This window comes from Haliotis cracherodii, unplaced genomic scaffold, assembly GCF_022045235.1.
Source record: "Haliotis cracherodii isolate W230 unplaced genomic scaffold, xgHalCrac1.p SCAF_1, whole genome shotgun sequence".
NCBI lineage: Eukaryota > Metazoa > Mollusca > Gastropoda > Lepetellida > Haliotidae > Haliotis > Haliotis cracherodii.
The window spans coordinates 47,111,123-47,127,107 of NW_027266264.1; the positions used below are offsets into that span (position 1 = coordinate 47,111,123).

A 15,985-nucleotide genomic window follows, 5' to 3' on the forward strand; every position below is an offset into this window, starting at 1 on the left:
CTGACAAACCAAGGTTTATGACCTTGGAGATCCAGACCAGGTATGTGAAATGGGGTTTACCGTCGCGTTCAAGATCAGTGCACTTGTATAAGCGACGCGTGTACGTGCGTACACGCGGTAGTCCAGACTAACGTCGTTTTTATTCTTGATAGTGCCAGCCCACCCAGATAAAATGCCCCAGTTTAACATGGATAACCCTTGAGCAGAGTGTTCATACTCCGAGCCAACACGTTCTTGTTTTATCCCTTCATGCCGAGCGCAAGGCAAGAAAACAAGTACCATCTTTTGGTAGTAAACAGTCTGAGATCAAACACCACCTTCCCCTCTCTGGGCAGATGATCTATCCACTATGAAGACCAGGGATTCAGTCTGATCTTTTGACCATTGTATAAGTTAGGGATGCCACTTAGGGGATACGAGTGATAAAATGAAGTATCGACACAGAAACAATTTGAATTTCTGACGATTAAAATACTTAAAATCGTGTCCTTCACCATGGATTACATTTGAGAATGTTTAGGCAAAGATTTGTTTTTTAACCCATTAATGGCTGTTGTGGAAGCAAATTTGAATTTCACAAAATAAACAACTACCCTTTCATAGCCAGAGGCATATAGAACTTGTTCAAATATGACACTGGAATGTTCACAAGGGGAAGGATTTTAAGAGGAATGTTTAGTGAGTGACACCATAGGTTAAAGTCCATTCCAAAATTTCACAATGTAAAGACTTACATTCTCATTATAAATCAGAATAATTGTAACCTGAAAGAAATTATATGTTTTCTGTTTACCACACGATAATTGCTTGGCAACTTGTCATGTCAAAACATACAACAAGAGCTATCAATACAACTGCAAAGATTGTAACTAAGCTCTCTTATACTGTTGTACACCTAACGATTCAGGTTAGATGTTTAACAGACAAATGTCCCGACAAGACAACAAATACATCAGCTCACATGAAAACATTTTCGATCTCTTATAATTTTGATTCAGTTAATCTGTTAATTAAAACTAACACAACATAGTTTTCTGATTTTTTTTTATTTCCCCCTTCTTTACACGACTCTCCAGTACATTTAGTTACGCTGGTTTCCTCCCCTGAAGCTGACAGAGTTGATTGGCTGTGTAACTTGCAGGCCAGGGATGTTGGCAAAGTCCTGAAATTAGATTTTGTATAAGCAAAAGCAACATATGATAGACTGGGGAAAACAATAGTATGAGAAATGAAATTTGAAAAGGTTCCATATAGCACTCATGACTATACTTCCAGAGTTACCTCCCTTGGTACCAAAACAGACTCGATGGGAATTGTTTGTTGTTTAACTATAAGGCAGCGGTATGTAAATAGTAAATGTAGACCAGACAAACAAGTGATTAAGATCATGATCATCGATTTATGCAATTGGGATACAATGACATGCATCAACCAAGTCAGCGAGCCTGACCACCTGATCCCCATTAGTCAACTCATCTGACAAGCACGGGTTGATTCATGCCATCGTATCCCGATTGCGTAGAACGATGCTCATGTCACTGGCAAAGGTAGTGCTATGTAAGTCACTATTGAAGTTTGTGAGTCACAAATGTTAGTGTTACCATTGCTTTGTGAAAATGAGCCTTTATATGTAGAGGTGGTGAGGTGAAATGGGGTTTAACGTCCAAGATTATTGCACTTATATAGCAATGTGCATGCATGTGTATGTGTGTGGCTGCTTGTACTAGTCCGGACTGATGCCGATGTATAGTGCTAGCTCACTGAGATACCATGCCGCAGTTTAACATGAGTACCCCACTCAGACACAGTATACTGACTCCGAGCTGACCAGTCCTTGTTTTAGCCCCTTAATGTCGAGCGCCAGATAGGGTAACAAGTACCATCTTTTAACGTCTTTGGGTATGACGCGGCTGAGGATCGAACCCCGGACCTTCCGCTCTCCAGGTGGACGTTCTACCATTAGACCACGGAGGCAGTTCTCCATATCTGTAGAATGCTTCAGATTACACTGACAGAAAAGGGACATTTTAGCCTGCAAGTTTGAGAGCAATCTCCCTATTTTGAACTGTAAAGGACTGTTTTTGTTTGCACAAAAAAATTATCTGCTCAAGAAAAGACAATTGTGACGGTTAACTCGTGTTTTGAATCATTTATTTCATCCATCATAATCTATTTCTTCAAACTAATCAATCACTGATTATAAGTTCCCCCTATCCCTCTCCACTACATAAAAGGATTGTCTAAATAGCATTGGGGTGTTGGGGAGAGCATATTCGTTGGTTTAAAAAGAATTGTTACAAAATAAGACAGGACAAGTTTTGAGCTGACATTACTAAAAACAAAGCTGTTCCTTTTGGAACATGACTTAGGACAGGCTTCCAGGCCAGGCTGAATTTAACTTCTTGCAATAATAATTCATAAAAGAATGTGTTTTTTCTTGTTACATGATATTTCAAAATAAGGTAGGTAAGCAGTATTTGGGGAGAGTATGTATGTATGTATGTATGTGTGTGTGTGTGTGTGTGTGTGTGTGTGTGTGTGTGTGTGTGTGTGTGTGTGTGTGTGTGTGTGTGTGTGTGTGTGTGTGTGTGTGTGTGTGTGTGTGTGTGTGTGTGTGTGTGTGTGTGTGTGTGTGTGTGTGTGTGTGTGTGATACTCACAAGAGACTTCAACATCTCCTTGGTGTCGGGATCAACCTCAATGATGTCCACATCAATAGCAGAAACCTGCAAAACAAAATCCCACCATGTTAGAAAAAAGTACAAGATTTCTGGGAAATTTCATATTCAGTTGCAACTATATTTTTGCTGCTGGCTCACATGGATGAACAGTTACTATTCAGCAAACTGCTTGGAGCTTGTGAACTTACCTCTGGCACATAGTTGTCTCTCCTCTCTCTCTCCTCTTCTTGCAGCTTGATGGAGATACCGCGCACTGGGCCACGCTGGATCCTCTTCATCAGATGGGTCACAAACCTGCAACAACCACCAATATAAAAATCTGCCAAACAAACTAGAATGATACGCCAGCAAGTAAATAAGTCTGGTGTTTAAACATATGATGCATCATAGAAGTACCTGGTCAATATCTCACTGCCAATTATGAAACTGATCAAATACTACAGGTTTTCCATCCTTTAAGATGCTCACTTTACGACGGAATAAGTTGCTGGGAAACAATTCTAAGCCGGCATGCCCATGGAGGATTAGATCTTGAAATAACTCACTGACCCTGAAAGTGTTGACATTTAATTACTTGTCACATAAAGGATTTTCAAAGGCATGGTCAGATGGGTTCCTATGACACAAACACAAAATGATTTATGATGAAATTTCATGTTAATTGCAATTGGATCAGATGGTACCCATCATGAAAGCCTCTTATACCGGTATATGTATATTGCAGCAATTATCAAATAACTACAGTTTTTCATTCAAAAACATTAGTTCAAAACTGAATGACAATTAGGGAGTTGCTCACATGGAATTTTCGGTTTTCAGAAGCCTAGGATTTTCAAATTCATAGATTATATATTTTTTGTACATCTTCAGAAGGAAGATAAGTTTCTTACTTTAAATATCTGATTTTTAACATTTATATTTTTCATTACAATTTTTCCTTATTTGAATATACTTAAACTTAAAAACCTTAGAACTTATGGGTACTTTTTCATACTACAATATCGATATTTAGACAGGTCAGTCGATTGAAACAAGTACAAGACAATACTTTTTTACCCCCAGGTATTTATGACCCATTTCACAATAAAATAGCAAGATTACCAGACATCAATTTGTGCCCTTATTATTAACTGAATAAAACGGCAGTAAATAAGTACTAAATATAAAACCAACAACGCAAGGTAACAATGCCCTCAATCCCGGTCAATGTATGAAAAAATTCCTTAGAACTTCCATTTTCTGGTGATCGAAAAAAGGACTGAAAAAGTTACTTTCTGCTTCTTTCCCACTTCTTTCCCACAAACCTTCAAATGCATCCAAGCTCCATACATCAACAAACAGGAGATATAGATATTTTAGTGTTAAGTTTTTCTCCTGATCATAGTCACAGAAAGGTGAAAGTTTAATTAACATTTTCAAGAAAAGTGATCATATTTAATGATAGCGTCATGTAGCAAGTTCCTTGGACTAGTCTGTACAAAGCCTTGGGCTAGCAGGACAGCAATAATATTTCTATCTTTTGAAGAATGAATAAGATAGAAATTATTTTCTCCTAGCAGTATGTCAATAATCAAGGTGATTATGTGGCATGATTAAGGAATTATATAAGAGGTGGTACAATTTTTTTACTCTCTCGCTTACTGTGCATGAACGGCCTCACACTTGTTTCTTCAATATATAGGTACAGAAGCTAAGCTGGATGCAAATTTCAAATCCTACCTCAATAAGAAGATTGGTTCATTAAGGGAAGAGTTCATACAGACGTCAAGATATTTAAGGAATTGGAAAAGGTGGGCAAACACAAATAATGTTCACGAGTGATCAGTTACCCATTTCACATTTGCATTTATTTGTTGTCTGTTGTGAAACAGAGTGAAACCTTATCACCAGTTTTAACGGCATTTTATAGTATAAGGCATGCTCATTGTAACATTGAACTAGAGAGTCCCCTGAAAATAGTCTTGTCAAATACGTTTTGGAAAGAGCTAGGCGCAAATTGTCTCAGCCAGTGGTTAAAAACTTGAATGTTTGTATGATTCAAAAATGATCAATGCATCTTTAATAGATCAGTGAATTATTATCTATGTGTTTATTAGCTTTCGCCGGATTTTAAAGATCTGCAGAACTAATTCATATATCTCTATCTGATATTTTGTTTTATAAGTCACACCTGGTTGTTTTTATTGAAAAGTCAAAGACGGATATATACACTATGGCCCTTGTCTTGTTATTAGCAGGACTGATTCCATGCTGTGTCCAGAAACTTGTGTCGAGAAATATATAAATGCTGCATCTGTCCATCCAGATTGTAATTAGTACATATTCAGGAATGAAAGCAAAGATCGTTCAGGATAAATTCTTAGAAAGGACAATGCTCCATTGTCTTATACCAGGTTAAGGGAACTATTTATGGATGCTTTAACTCCCTTTGTTGACAATATCAAGAAGTATGGTCTGCATAGCATACGCAGTGGTGGTGCTACTGCAGGTGCAAAAAATGGTATAACAGATTGCAGCGTTAGAAATTGGCACTAGTCCTTGCCAAACTGCCCAATGGTAAAGGTATCATAAGGACTAGTAGAAATTTGCCCTTTTTAAGGGTTTTGCTATATGTTTTCATTATAAGGACTAGTGGACGAAAACTGTTTGTTTCTAAGACTGGATTGTATGTTCAAACGACATGGACGTTGGAGAAGCGAAACGCTAAAAAAGCTTACATTGAAGATAGTATTGATAGCAGAATGAAAGTTTCACTTTCCTTGGGCCTATAACTGTCTTTGTAGATCCCCGCATGTGTATCACACAGCATATTTCAATTTGAATGGTGTTGTGTCTCGATTAAGTATGTAGAAGACAAGGAGAAATAATATTTCTCTCGTTTGAAGAATGAATAAGATAGAAATTATTTAATCCTAGCAGTAGATTATGTGCCCCAAGGTGGCGCGATTACGGAAGCATATAAGGGGTGGTACAATTTTGAATTGTTCTCTCGCTAACTGTGCATTCACTGCCTCACACTTGTTTCTTATAGTTATTTGATGTACATCTATATAGAGTAGACAATATTTTTTTTTTTCATGTTAAGATTTATTGATTTCATGGGTTGCAGAAAATCATGGATATAGAATGCATATTTGGGGCTAATGTGTACTGTTGCTTGTGATGCTATTGCTTCACTGGTGAGTCTTTACAAAGTGTACATTTTGGATGCAATGATATTGCTTGGCTGGCGAGCCTTTATAATACAGCATTGAGAGCCTTTATAGTACATGTTCTTCAATAAATGATCATATATATCAATATGATTAAGCTGAAGAGCTTTGATAATACTGCATATACTATGTGATTTGCACTGTATAAAATAAATTATAAAATTTGTATATGTAACATGATATTCATGAATTGTGAGTATTTCTGTATGGATTTGCATATACATGCCATGAGTATACTGTATACCCTTCAGTATTTGCTACTGCATCCACTGAGGTAACACAGTTCTAGATGTTTTCTTCAAAAGGTTTTTATATCTGGTTTTATGTGTGAGGCTTCAGCAAAATATAAATATTCATAGCATATTGCTGACCATGTATATACAAGTGTATATGAACGAATAACATTATCTTTGACTATATGCAAATAAATCGGCGGAGTATCACACAGCGTATTCCAAGGTTAATGGTGTTGTGTCCTGTATGTAGGGGACAAGGAGAATAGCTGTTCCTTATTCGTTACTTGACTAATGACTTGTTTCAATGGTCTTAATCATGTTTATGAAGAAATGCCATTTGCGTTTCCTGTTTTTTTTAAAGATCAACTTACTGTATTGGAAACATCTGTTTGGTTCACAAAAATGTGACAATTCAACACAATACATTTTCAACATTTGATACTGATAAAACAATGCATTAAAAGACAGAAAGTATATCTGAATGAAAAGCGAATCATCGCATTTCATCAATAATTTGTCCTAATACTCAATACATCTGGAACAAAGTATCTTAACAGCGATAGAAACTAACATTTTTAGTCCACTTGTCCATATAACAGATAGCAAAACCCCTAAAAATCCTTGCAGTTTGGCAAGGACAACAGGACTAGTGCCAATTTCTATTGCTTCTTAATGTCTTACCCTGCAATCTTATTTCGGAGTTTCTTGCTGGGGATAATGGCTATTTCTTCACACACACGTTTGTTTGTGTGGAAGTCAAGGGTCAACTTCGTGTAGTACTTCTCGATAATTACTCTAGCAGCTTTTTTCACGGTCTTTGTACGAACACGCGCCTGAAAGAAATATATAAGATATACGTTTCAATACATCTTAAATCTTGACATTGCTAACTAGCAATTTTCCCATACAAATTTCTAAAATAATATTACTAAGGCAATTCACTTTAATTGTGATGATATATATAAGAATACCCCTTAAAAAATTGAAAATCTACTAGAATGTAGAGCCATGGATGCAGATGAAAGGCATATACCACTTGGTGAAACCTGATATCAAACCAAGAATCATATTCTGCCAAAGGTAGGATTTGAACCAACACTATAGTTCCAGGCATGGCACCTTTGAAAACTGGGCCAGTTATGTCAGCAAATTATCACAGGGTACCTTTGATATATCGACAGGTCTGGCCCTGCGTAAATATGGTAATGTGTCCTGTAACCTGATTACTTCAAATCAAAATGACAGTGAAGTAGGACAAACACATTTTGCTCGACTTTAAATGTGAAGGAATGGGTTAAACGTAAAACAACCGTACGTAAATATATTGTATAACTCAAAAACCGTGGAGCTACTCGCGAAACATATCCGTTAAAACGTTTTAGTGGTCTACTGATCTAGGCACTTGCTAATGTACACTCAGAACTGTCTTTGTTAAAAGCATATGAACTGAAAAACCTTTACCCAAACGACTGACAAGACAGAGAGTCAAGAACATTTTGGATTTCGATCTTACATTTCCTCGAATTCGCTACTGATGACAGGAAGGTAAATCCATGTTGCTTTAACGAAGTTAAGATTCGGGTATGTTCATAAATGTAGAATAATATACACATGCCTGACCACCCTGTAGTAAATTATGCCCCTTATCAATTTGGAGATTTATTGTGCGTAAGTTGTTGCGTTTATTCCGTAAAACAAGTTTGAATATAAGCTAGATGGGCCTAGATTTTAGGCCGATCACTTGGATCTCACCATGTTGATAGTTGACCAAGGCGGAAGAGGAAGGACCGGGCTGAAGGCAAAAGGAAGCGACGATTGGTTAAAATTTCTCGGGAGAAATCATTGCTGCAAAACGTCAACTTGAGGACAACTTTTAATGCACTATATTGTTAATGATAAGACTGCAAAGATTATTATTGTTTCTCGGGCACATTTTTCTCCAAAGTGATGAAGTAGGTGGGACATTTTTTTCTCTTTTTCTTATTGAAAAATATATCTAATGTGGTTCGGAAGAAAAATATTTTCCCTGACCATGAATACCAATAAACACGACTGAGCACACATTGAATTCGGTTCTTTAATACAATGTCAGTTGGTAAACATGTCATTGTATGGATAACACAATATGCTTTATATGATGCTCGGGATATCTTTTTGTAGTGGCAATAATAAGGACGGACACGCGTGATTACAGGTGACGAGCCGATGCCCAAGAAACATTTCATTTTGTAAGCTTAAAGGGGCACTGATCTAAAGAAATTCCCCGGGACTGGTTGTTGCCTTTGTTATTGTTTTTTCCAAGTGAGTACCCGGATGTATAGCAGAAATCTAGACCGGTTCGCGGCCTCTGCTGCGCCATTCGTAAGCGCATTAGTGACTTTTATGGGTAGTAATAAGGGCGTATTATATGGTCACATTGATCAACAAAATGAAATACAGTTTTCGAGATAATAAGGAAATGTAGGTATATTTGTGGGTCGGTAATGGTGACGAAGTTTTGATAAGTCACTTGCTTGGTAATTTTGCGATTTTCGTTTACACTATTTGTACTTTGCAACACAAAGTAAATATTTCACCTGAGCATCGCTTTTTATAGTGTGTATATTTTTTTACAATCAAAATGTGTAACATCTTAAAATTTATTAAACACCTCAACATTCAGTTATTTTACAAAGTGACTGAAAAACATTTCCATCTGTATTATTATGATAAAGAATTCCAAACATTTTGATGTTTAATGTCATCACATTACATTTCTATGTTGTTTGGCTTCTAATCCCACATAATAATCTGTTGTGATGTTTTTTGGCCCTTTTGATCGTCTTAATCAGTTTTAGTCAATCTGGACAGATTTTCAGTCAAAATGACTGAAATATTTACACATTTTATAAATTGCCTGAGAGAATCACATTTTACAAATTGACGGTAATATGTACACGCGCCTACAAAGGAAAAGACTTGTGAAAACAACGTCTATCGCGCATTGAAGAATTTCCCAACCAAGACGTAGAGGAACAAGAACGAATCGGTTCAATGCTACAGCAAATGAAGGAAAAAAATTGAAAATACCATAATTACAACCTACCAAATTTATGTGTACAAATTTTAGGCAGCCTCATTGTTCGAGGAATGTATCCGTGAATATCCACTCAAAGGAACAATATCCCACTTGTCTGCAGCTGTACAAAGAAACCTATTCGATGTCACGTGTCTCTGTAACAATAAAATATTTTAAAATATATATATCGTTTGGGGATATCATAACCCGTGTTCGTTTCTCAGCTGATCACTTAGATTGTTTCAGGTGTTTCACATAGGTGTCAAGTCTCAAGAGTCGGCTGAGAAAGCCCTCGTGACAACTATTTTCATTACGTCCACCGTTCCTAAAAAAACCATTGAGTGATAGATAACATTGAGCAATCAATCAACGTACGTATTATCAGTTAACCCTTTGAACAAAGTATGTTGTTTTTACATCGGCACTTCACGCCATGATATGAGTGTATTCCCTTTGTTTTAGTAAACCTTGACATGTAAACACTCACTTTTGACATATTCACTGTGCAAGATAACAGTGATTAATCAATCAACGTTTTTTTCTGTTAATCCTTTGATGACTAGGAACGATCCGTTGATTTACAACAAAAATTAATTCAACTGATCATTCACCTCTTGCTAATTTCCTCATCTGTTATCGAATGTGTGACTCAAGCAATTTGTAAAACTGTTTGAAATGTTCAACTATTTTACTAAATGAGAGAATATAGACGTTGTAGCGATCACTCTGAAACCACATGAAATAGGTATCATGGATAACAATAATCAACTGTTTATTGGCTTCATGCCCCATTGGCTTCGAGCTATGTGTTTTCTGTCCATCGTGTTGTGATAGCATCATCCCTTTGTTGTCACACCTACCTATGTTATCCCACTCATGTATGCCCTTGTTGTTACTGTTAATCCTCTACTGTTAATCCTCCACTTGCTATATATATTCTGCACTATGTCCCTCATTCCCTCCAAAACAAAAATACCAAAAACCGACCAAAATTAATAAATCAAATACTTAAAAGCTCCAACGACCTAACTAAGGCAGGCAAACAAATAACCTTCTTGTGGATACCCGCCCACGTAGGAATATACGGTAATGAAAACGCCGATAAAGCAGCTAAACTAGCCCTCAAAATCCCAGAAATAAGCTTAAACTTACCCATCTCAAAATCAGAAATTAAAAGTGTAAACAAGCAAAAAATCACCAAAAACTGGCATAGCCAAATCAAAAAAGTGCTCAGCAAACCACTAACCAAACCAAAAATTCTCCATCCATCAAAAAGAATCGACAGAGTAATCACTAAACTCCAAACAGGACACACCAACCTAAATAACCACCTAAAAAAAATTAAAAAAACACACTACAGGTAACTGCCCACACTGCAAACAACCAGAAACCCCAGAACACGCACTCATCCACTGCACACACTACCTAACACATCGAACCGCATTACAAACCACCCTCAATCTAAACAAGGCTCTCACTCTAGAAGCAATACTAAACCCACAGAATAAACTAGAAAACTTCAAGGCCTTAGGCGTATTCTTAATAAAAACGGAACTAATAAAACGCATCTAAAAACACAATAACCTACCAAATCAAAATCAAATAAACAAACAAACATCCACCATACCCAGCTCCCTTAGTTCTCCTCCCCAACCCCATCGGCATCTATTCCAAATCTCAAAATTCCCAAATTCTATATAAGCAACCCCTAAACACCCCTCTTGGGTTGCACAGACCACTTTCGCCCCTTTCGGAAACACTTTAAATGGCCTGGCCGTGCCCGTGTGCGAAATACGCATCAGTCGGAAAGCGCACGTTAAATCTCCAAAGTAAATAAGTACCCTCATTCAGTCTTGCTTGACAACGGTATAATGATCTATACCGAAACGTCGCTTTTTACAGTATTAAAGAAGTTGTTATCCAGTTGTTAAAAAAATGTGTCTATCTTGTCATCGATATCATGTTTATCGATCATGACTGTCTACCGTAACATTTCACTGGTATAATACTGATGTCTTTCAGATGGCCGTAGTGATTATGATGTATTGCTGGTTTCCTACACCGACAACATAACAGAAGACATCAAAGGAAACAGGTAATTTCATCACATGTACTATATCGTTCTCTTCCGTGAAGTCTACATACCGCGCATAGTTATAATTGAACACAGTGAGTGAGTTGGTGAGTATGGTTTTACGCCGCCTTTAGCAATATTTCAGCAATATCACGGCGTGGGACACCAGAAATGGGCTTCACACATTGTACCCATGTCGGAAATCGAACCCGGGTCTTCGGCGTGACATGAGTTAAAGTGCAAGTATCATGAAACATAATAATTTAGTTTGTTTACATCATTGTGTACCAACCAGTATCATGCACAATGCGATGGACAATAAAAAACAGTGAGAAAATTTCAGCTTTATTAAAACAGAGACCATATATATGTTGAGGTCTCTATATGTTTAACAACCAAAACGAATTTTCAAAGCGCTAATGAGGAGGCGTGGCTAATTAGCTCGGATATAGGCCTGCAAGCTGTTTGGGTATTACCACCAGTCCGGCACAGAATATACCGAACCGCAACATTTTTGTCAAAGTTTTTGAAATTTAACGTTACCTTATCCGGAGAAATGGAATTTGATGATAAAAACCCAAAGCAGATGACATTAAAACCGATCTTGGTAGGGGGGGTGAATTGGTCCTGCACAGAGGGTCGGCCCTGTGGTCTTGCAGAACATGGGTCCAGGGAGAGGCAATGGTGTCACAGAAGTTCGGTACATTGAGACCACACGCCATACCACATTCGGCACGTCGCGCAACCACAAGTTTCAGCATGATAACGCCCATGTCCACACTGCGAAAGCAACAGGAGATTTCCTCCAGCAGAATGGTATCAGAACCATGCATGCAGTGGCCTGCCCTCACGTCCCGGTTTAAATCCCATTGAGCACCTGTGTGACGAGATTCGAAGACGGCTGAATGACGTCCGATCAAGGCCGACAACTGCAGCTGAACTGCGTGAGGCGTTCCTCAGACTGTGGCCTCAAGTGCCTAGGGCCTTCATCAGCCGCCTCATCCATTCCATGTATCGACGTTGCACGACAGTCATCAATGCACATGGCGGAGACACGAGATACTGACTTATGATGCCATTTTCTCAGAGACTAGTGTTGTGTTTCACTTTAAGAACATTTGACACTTTAATTTCAGCCTTGATGATCAGTTTTGCCAAGTTTCATCCTTTTAGTATGTCTCAAAGTATGTTTACAGTGTTTGGACAAATAAGGTTTCTCACATATCTAACCATGGTGACATTTCTTTTGGGATTCAGTATATATGCCATCCTTTCATTGTGAGTGGGGAGACCTGTGTTGTTTATATGATACCGGTATGGATTCAAAGTGGACAGAAAAATAGTTTAAGTCTCACCTTGTGTACAGCAGTATTATGAACATGTTAAAACGCATACATATGTACACAAGACATTCTTGTACATGTGAAGCCTCTATAAACAAAGGCGCCGCCTCCGCTGTATTTTCGTTTCAGTCTTTGAAATTGATAGACAGGACAAAAGTGCAAAGAAACCTTATTTATGCTCCGGTGTCGATGGTTTGATTACGATATTTGCAATAACGATTTAACGATCTATCCAATTCTGCAAAGTTTTCATAAACCCATGAGACTTGCACTTTAAATGTTTAACTAAAGATGAAAATAGCTTGATAAGTGTCATAATTGACATTGCATTTGTTTTGAGTTGAGCTAAAAGCTTCCTTTATTCATTATATATCTCCATCCTATAATATATATATCATACAATGGGCAATGGTAACTGGGGAACGAGCAGATATATATGTATATATATATAATACAATGGGCAATGGTAACTGGGGAACGAGCAGATATATATGTATATATATATATATCATACAATGGGCAATGGTAACTGGGGAACGAGCAGATATATATGTATATATATATCATACAGTGGGCAATGGTAACTGAGGAACGAGCAGATATGACCTGTATTCCGCTTTCCCTAGTTGTCCAGTGTAGCATATTTCGATTCTAATATGTTTTATCTCTGGACTCCTGTTGGTTTAATAAAATAATCGCTTTCGGCTGGCGTCGAACGCACTTTGCCGAATATTATGAAGCGCCTATAAAATCTGTGACAGTACATCCGTTAATAACAGTTGTATCACAATCGAGTAAAAACTTTTTCTAATTTCGGCATCATATAGGATCGAGTCTGAACGAGGAAATTGAGTTCCACATGATAAACACAAATGTAATATTTGATAATATAAGGAATAGAGATACATCTAACGAAATATATATACTCTTCAAAAAAGGAAACGCACAGGTAGTATGTACTACACACAAAACCCGGTATATAAATTGGATATATGCTATTGCAAAATGTTGGTGGCCTGATATTCGACAAACGGTGCGTCAAAACGCAGCCATTGTCGATTTGCAATGTCTTGAACGGCATTGTTTTCACACTTGTTCAAAAATGTCATGAAGGAAAACAGTATACAAAAAGCACGTGCAAGTTATGACATTCGTAACTCGTGGTTGTGGCTATAAAAAGCCAAGCATAAGCCAATAATTTGTCATTCAATTGTCAACATTTCAGGACATCGCCATAGGACGTTACCAAAGAGGGGAATTGCAGTCTTCTGTTGCACGCCACTTCAACGTCCACCACAGCACCATTTGCCGCCTTTGTGTACGATACACACAGTTCAATTCCACTACAGACCGTCCGAGACCCGTCCTAACAAGAGTTACCACCCCTGCACAGGATCGCTACATTCGACTGTTCCACTTACGTCATCGTAATGCTATAATTGCGGAGACTGAGTGAGTTAAAATTTTAAGTCACATCGGCAATATTACAGCCGTATTGTGACTGTCAAGGGTTAAACATAATAAAAACATCGGGACTTACATATCAACCTGCCAACGAAGGACAGTAAAATAACTAGTTTTATCACAGAAATATATATTAAAACTAATATGTAATCATAAAATGGATAGCACTATACATAACATTATAAAATCGGACTATACATCGCCAGCAACTGAAGGTTGATCACCATACTTGGGACCATGGGGACTTACAGTACTTTAGCTTCATGCATGGACCCCAGCCGGATTTACATCTTCCCGTCAGGTGTTGGCGATTATTGACAAATTTAGCCAAATTGAAAGAACATATATTCTACGATTTAAGGAGTATTAGTCGGGAAAATTCTTTGAACGACATGGACTTACCCGCTCCGGGGGACAATAATTTTACACAACGTCAACCCCCTTCGAGGATACAGCCACTACGGAGACTGAAGGCCGCATCCCTGGTTTGAGGAGGATATCGGACCAGACTGTCCAGACTGTTGCGTTGGTGCCATACCTTACAGCCTTGGAATTTGAGAAACTGGAGACGAGCGTGGTTTAGCGATGAATCACGATTTCTTCTTCACCTACGAGATGGAAGACAACGTGTTTATTGTCGTCGAAATGAGCATTTAGCCCCTCAGCTTTTTGTACAAATTCGGATCTCAACCCATTTGAACACCTCTGGGATGAACTCGATCGACGTGTACGTAAACGTCAGATCACGCCGCAGACACTCCCACAAATGACCAACGCGTTACAAGGAGAATGGCGCAGAATTCCGCAGAATTCGTACACTTGTCCAGTCAGTGCAGAGGAGATGCAGAGCCGTGATTGCTGCCCGGGGCGGTCACACGAAATACTGAGTTCAGCGCAACCTTGTGGCCTTATGTGACATGACGATAAACAGTTGTCAATGCCTTTGTACAAAGACACCATGTGACTATCGAGCTCCAAAATGTCATATTTGTATCTATGATATTAAATTAAATTTATCGACTTTATTAGGTTAAACAAATCTACTAAAAACTACCTGAGCGTTTCTTTTTTAAAGAGTGTATACTTTTTCAAGTGTGTTTATAAACTGCTATAAATTTGGGATTTATCTCCCTTGTATTCTAATACAGACATTGATATTGACTCACTAGAAAACAAAACAGCGTCATAGGTCGCCAAACCTTTGTCCAAGACCGCTGCAGGCACTTAACTCTGACGCTTGTATAGACAAGTCAAGTAGGGGAAGTAATTGGTTGAGCCGAAAGTATTGTTTTCATGGGCGCAAATAGACTTTTAATGGCCCAGGTCGTCCTAAAACCAAAACACCATACCATACCATACCAGTATTGTTTTGAACACAGAACTGAAAGCCATTTCCTCCATATGTTTTAAGCCTTCAAGACAATAGCTGTCTCTGTACCGATTTCGGGACCACAACTGTAGCCAACTGTCACACCTAGTCTCTAGTGGTGCAGGAGGCTAATGGTTACCTCTATGTCAGTTTACAAAAATGTATTTTGTGTTATATGTTAAAACCGGAGCTATATGCCTGTGTTCTTAACATATGCAAGGAAAGCCTTGACTTCATCCTTAGTTTTAACAGCGGTGTCTATAATCTCCATATCGTTCCCTTCCCTTAACGTGTCTCCAACCTTGGATATTAATAGCATACATCAGTCAAGAAATTGATGTCAGGATGCACTTGTGTCTGTTGTCTGTTGTGGAACAAGAAACAGTGAAACTGTCGATAACTATTGATGCGTTCCGAGGATATAGGAAGGATTGTGATCGATGTACATGAACTGTATTGGCTACTGCTACTTGTTTGTAACACCGGCGTATGTCCTGCTGTCTGACTCGGTAAGAGACGGCTGAAATCGAAATAATATCGGTATGGATC

The 15,985-nt window shown here is 38.1% G+C and overlaps 1 protein-coding gene across 1 annotated transcript; it reads right to left on the reverse strand.

The window, feature by feature from the left end:
• Positions 1 to 1,027: 1,027 nt before the first annotated feature.
• On the reverse strand, positions 1,028 to 7,915 carry LOC139478462 (small ribosomal subunit protein eS17-like). Its single transcript, XM_071260933.1, has 5 exons — positions 7,881 to 7,915; positions 6,810 to 6,961; positions 2,869 to 2,974; positions 2,660 to 2,725; positions 1,028 to 1,162 (listed from the first exon to the last, which is right to left on the reverse strand). The coding sequence occupies exons 1-5, from the start codon at positions 7,881 to 7,883 to the stop codon at positions 1,082 to 1,084; spliced, it is 408 nt and encodes a 135-aa protein (XP_071117034.1). The 5' UTR covers positions 7,884 to 7,915; the 3' UTR covers positions 1,028 to 1,081.
• Between the last annotated feature and the right edge of the window lie 8,070 nt (positions 7,916 to 15,985).

What these genes read in the sequence shown, in the direction of transcription:
- LOC139478462 (XM_071260933.1), bottom strand. An exon ending in GAGACAACTATGTGCCAGAG is followed by an intron (nt 2,726 to 2,868) that starts GTAAGTTCACAA and finishes TTTGTTTTGCAG; the next exon opens with GTTTCTGCTATTGATGTGGA. An exon ending in AGGAGATGTTGAAGTCTCTT is followed by an intron (nt 1,163 to 2,659) that starts GTGAGTATCACA and finishes ATCTAATTTCAG; the next exon opens with GACTTTGCCAACATCCCTGG.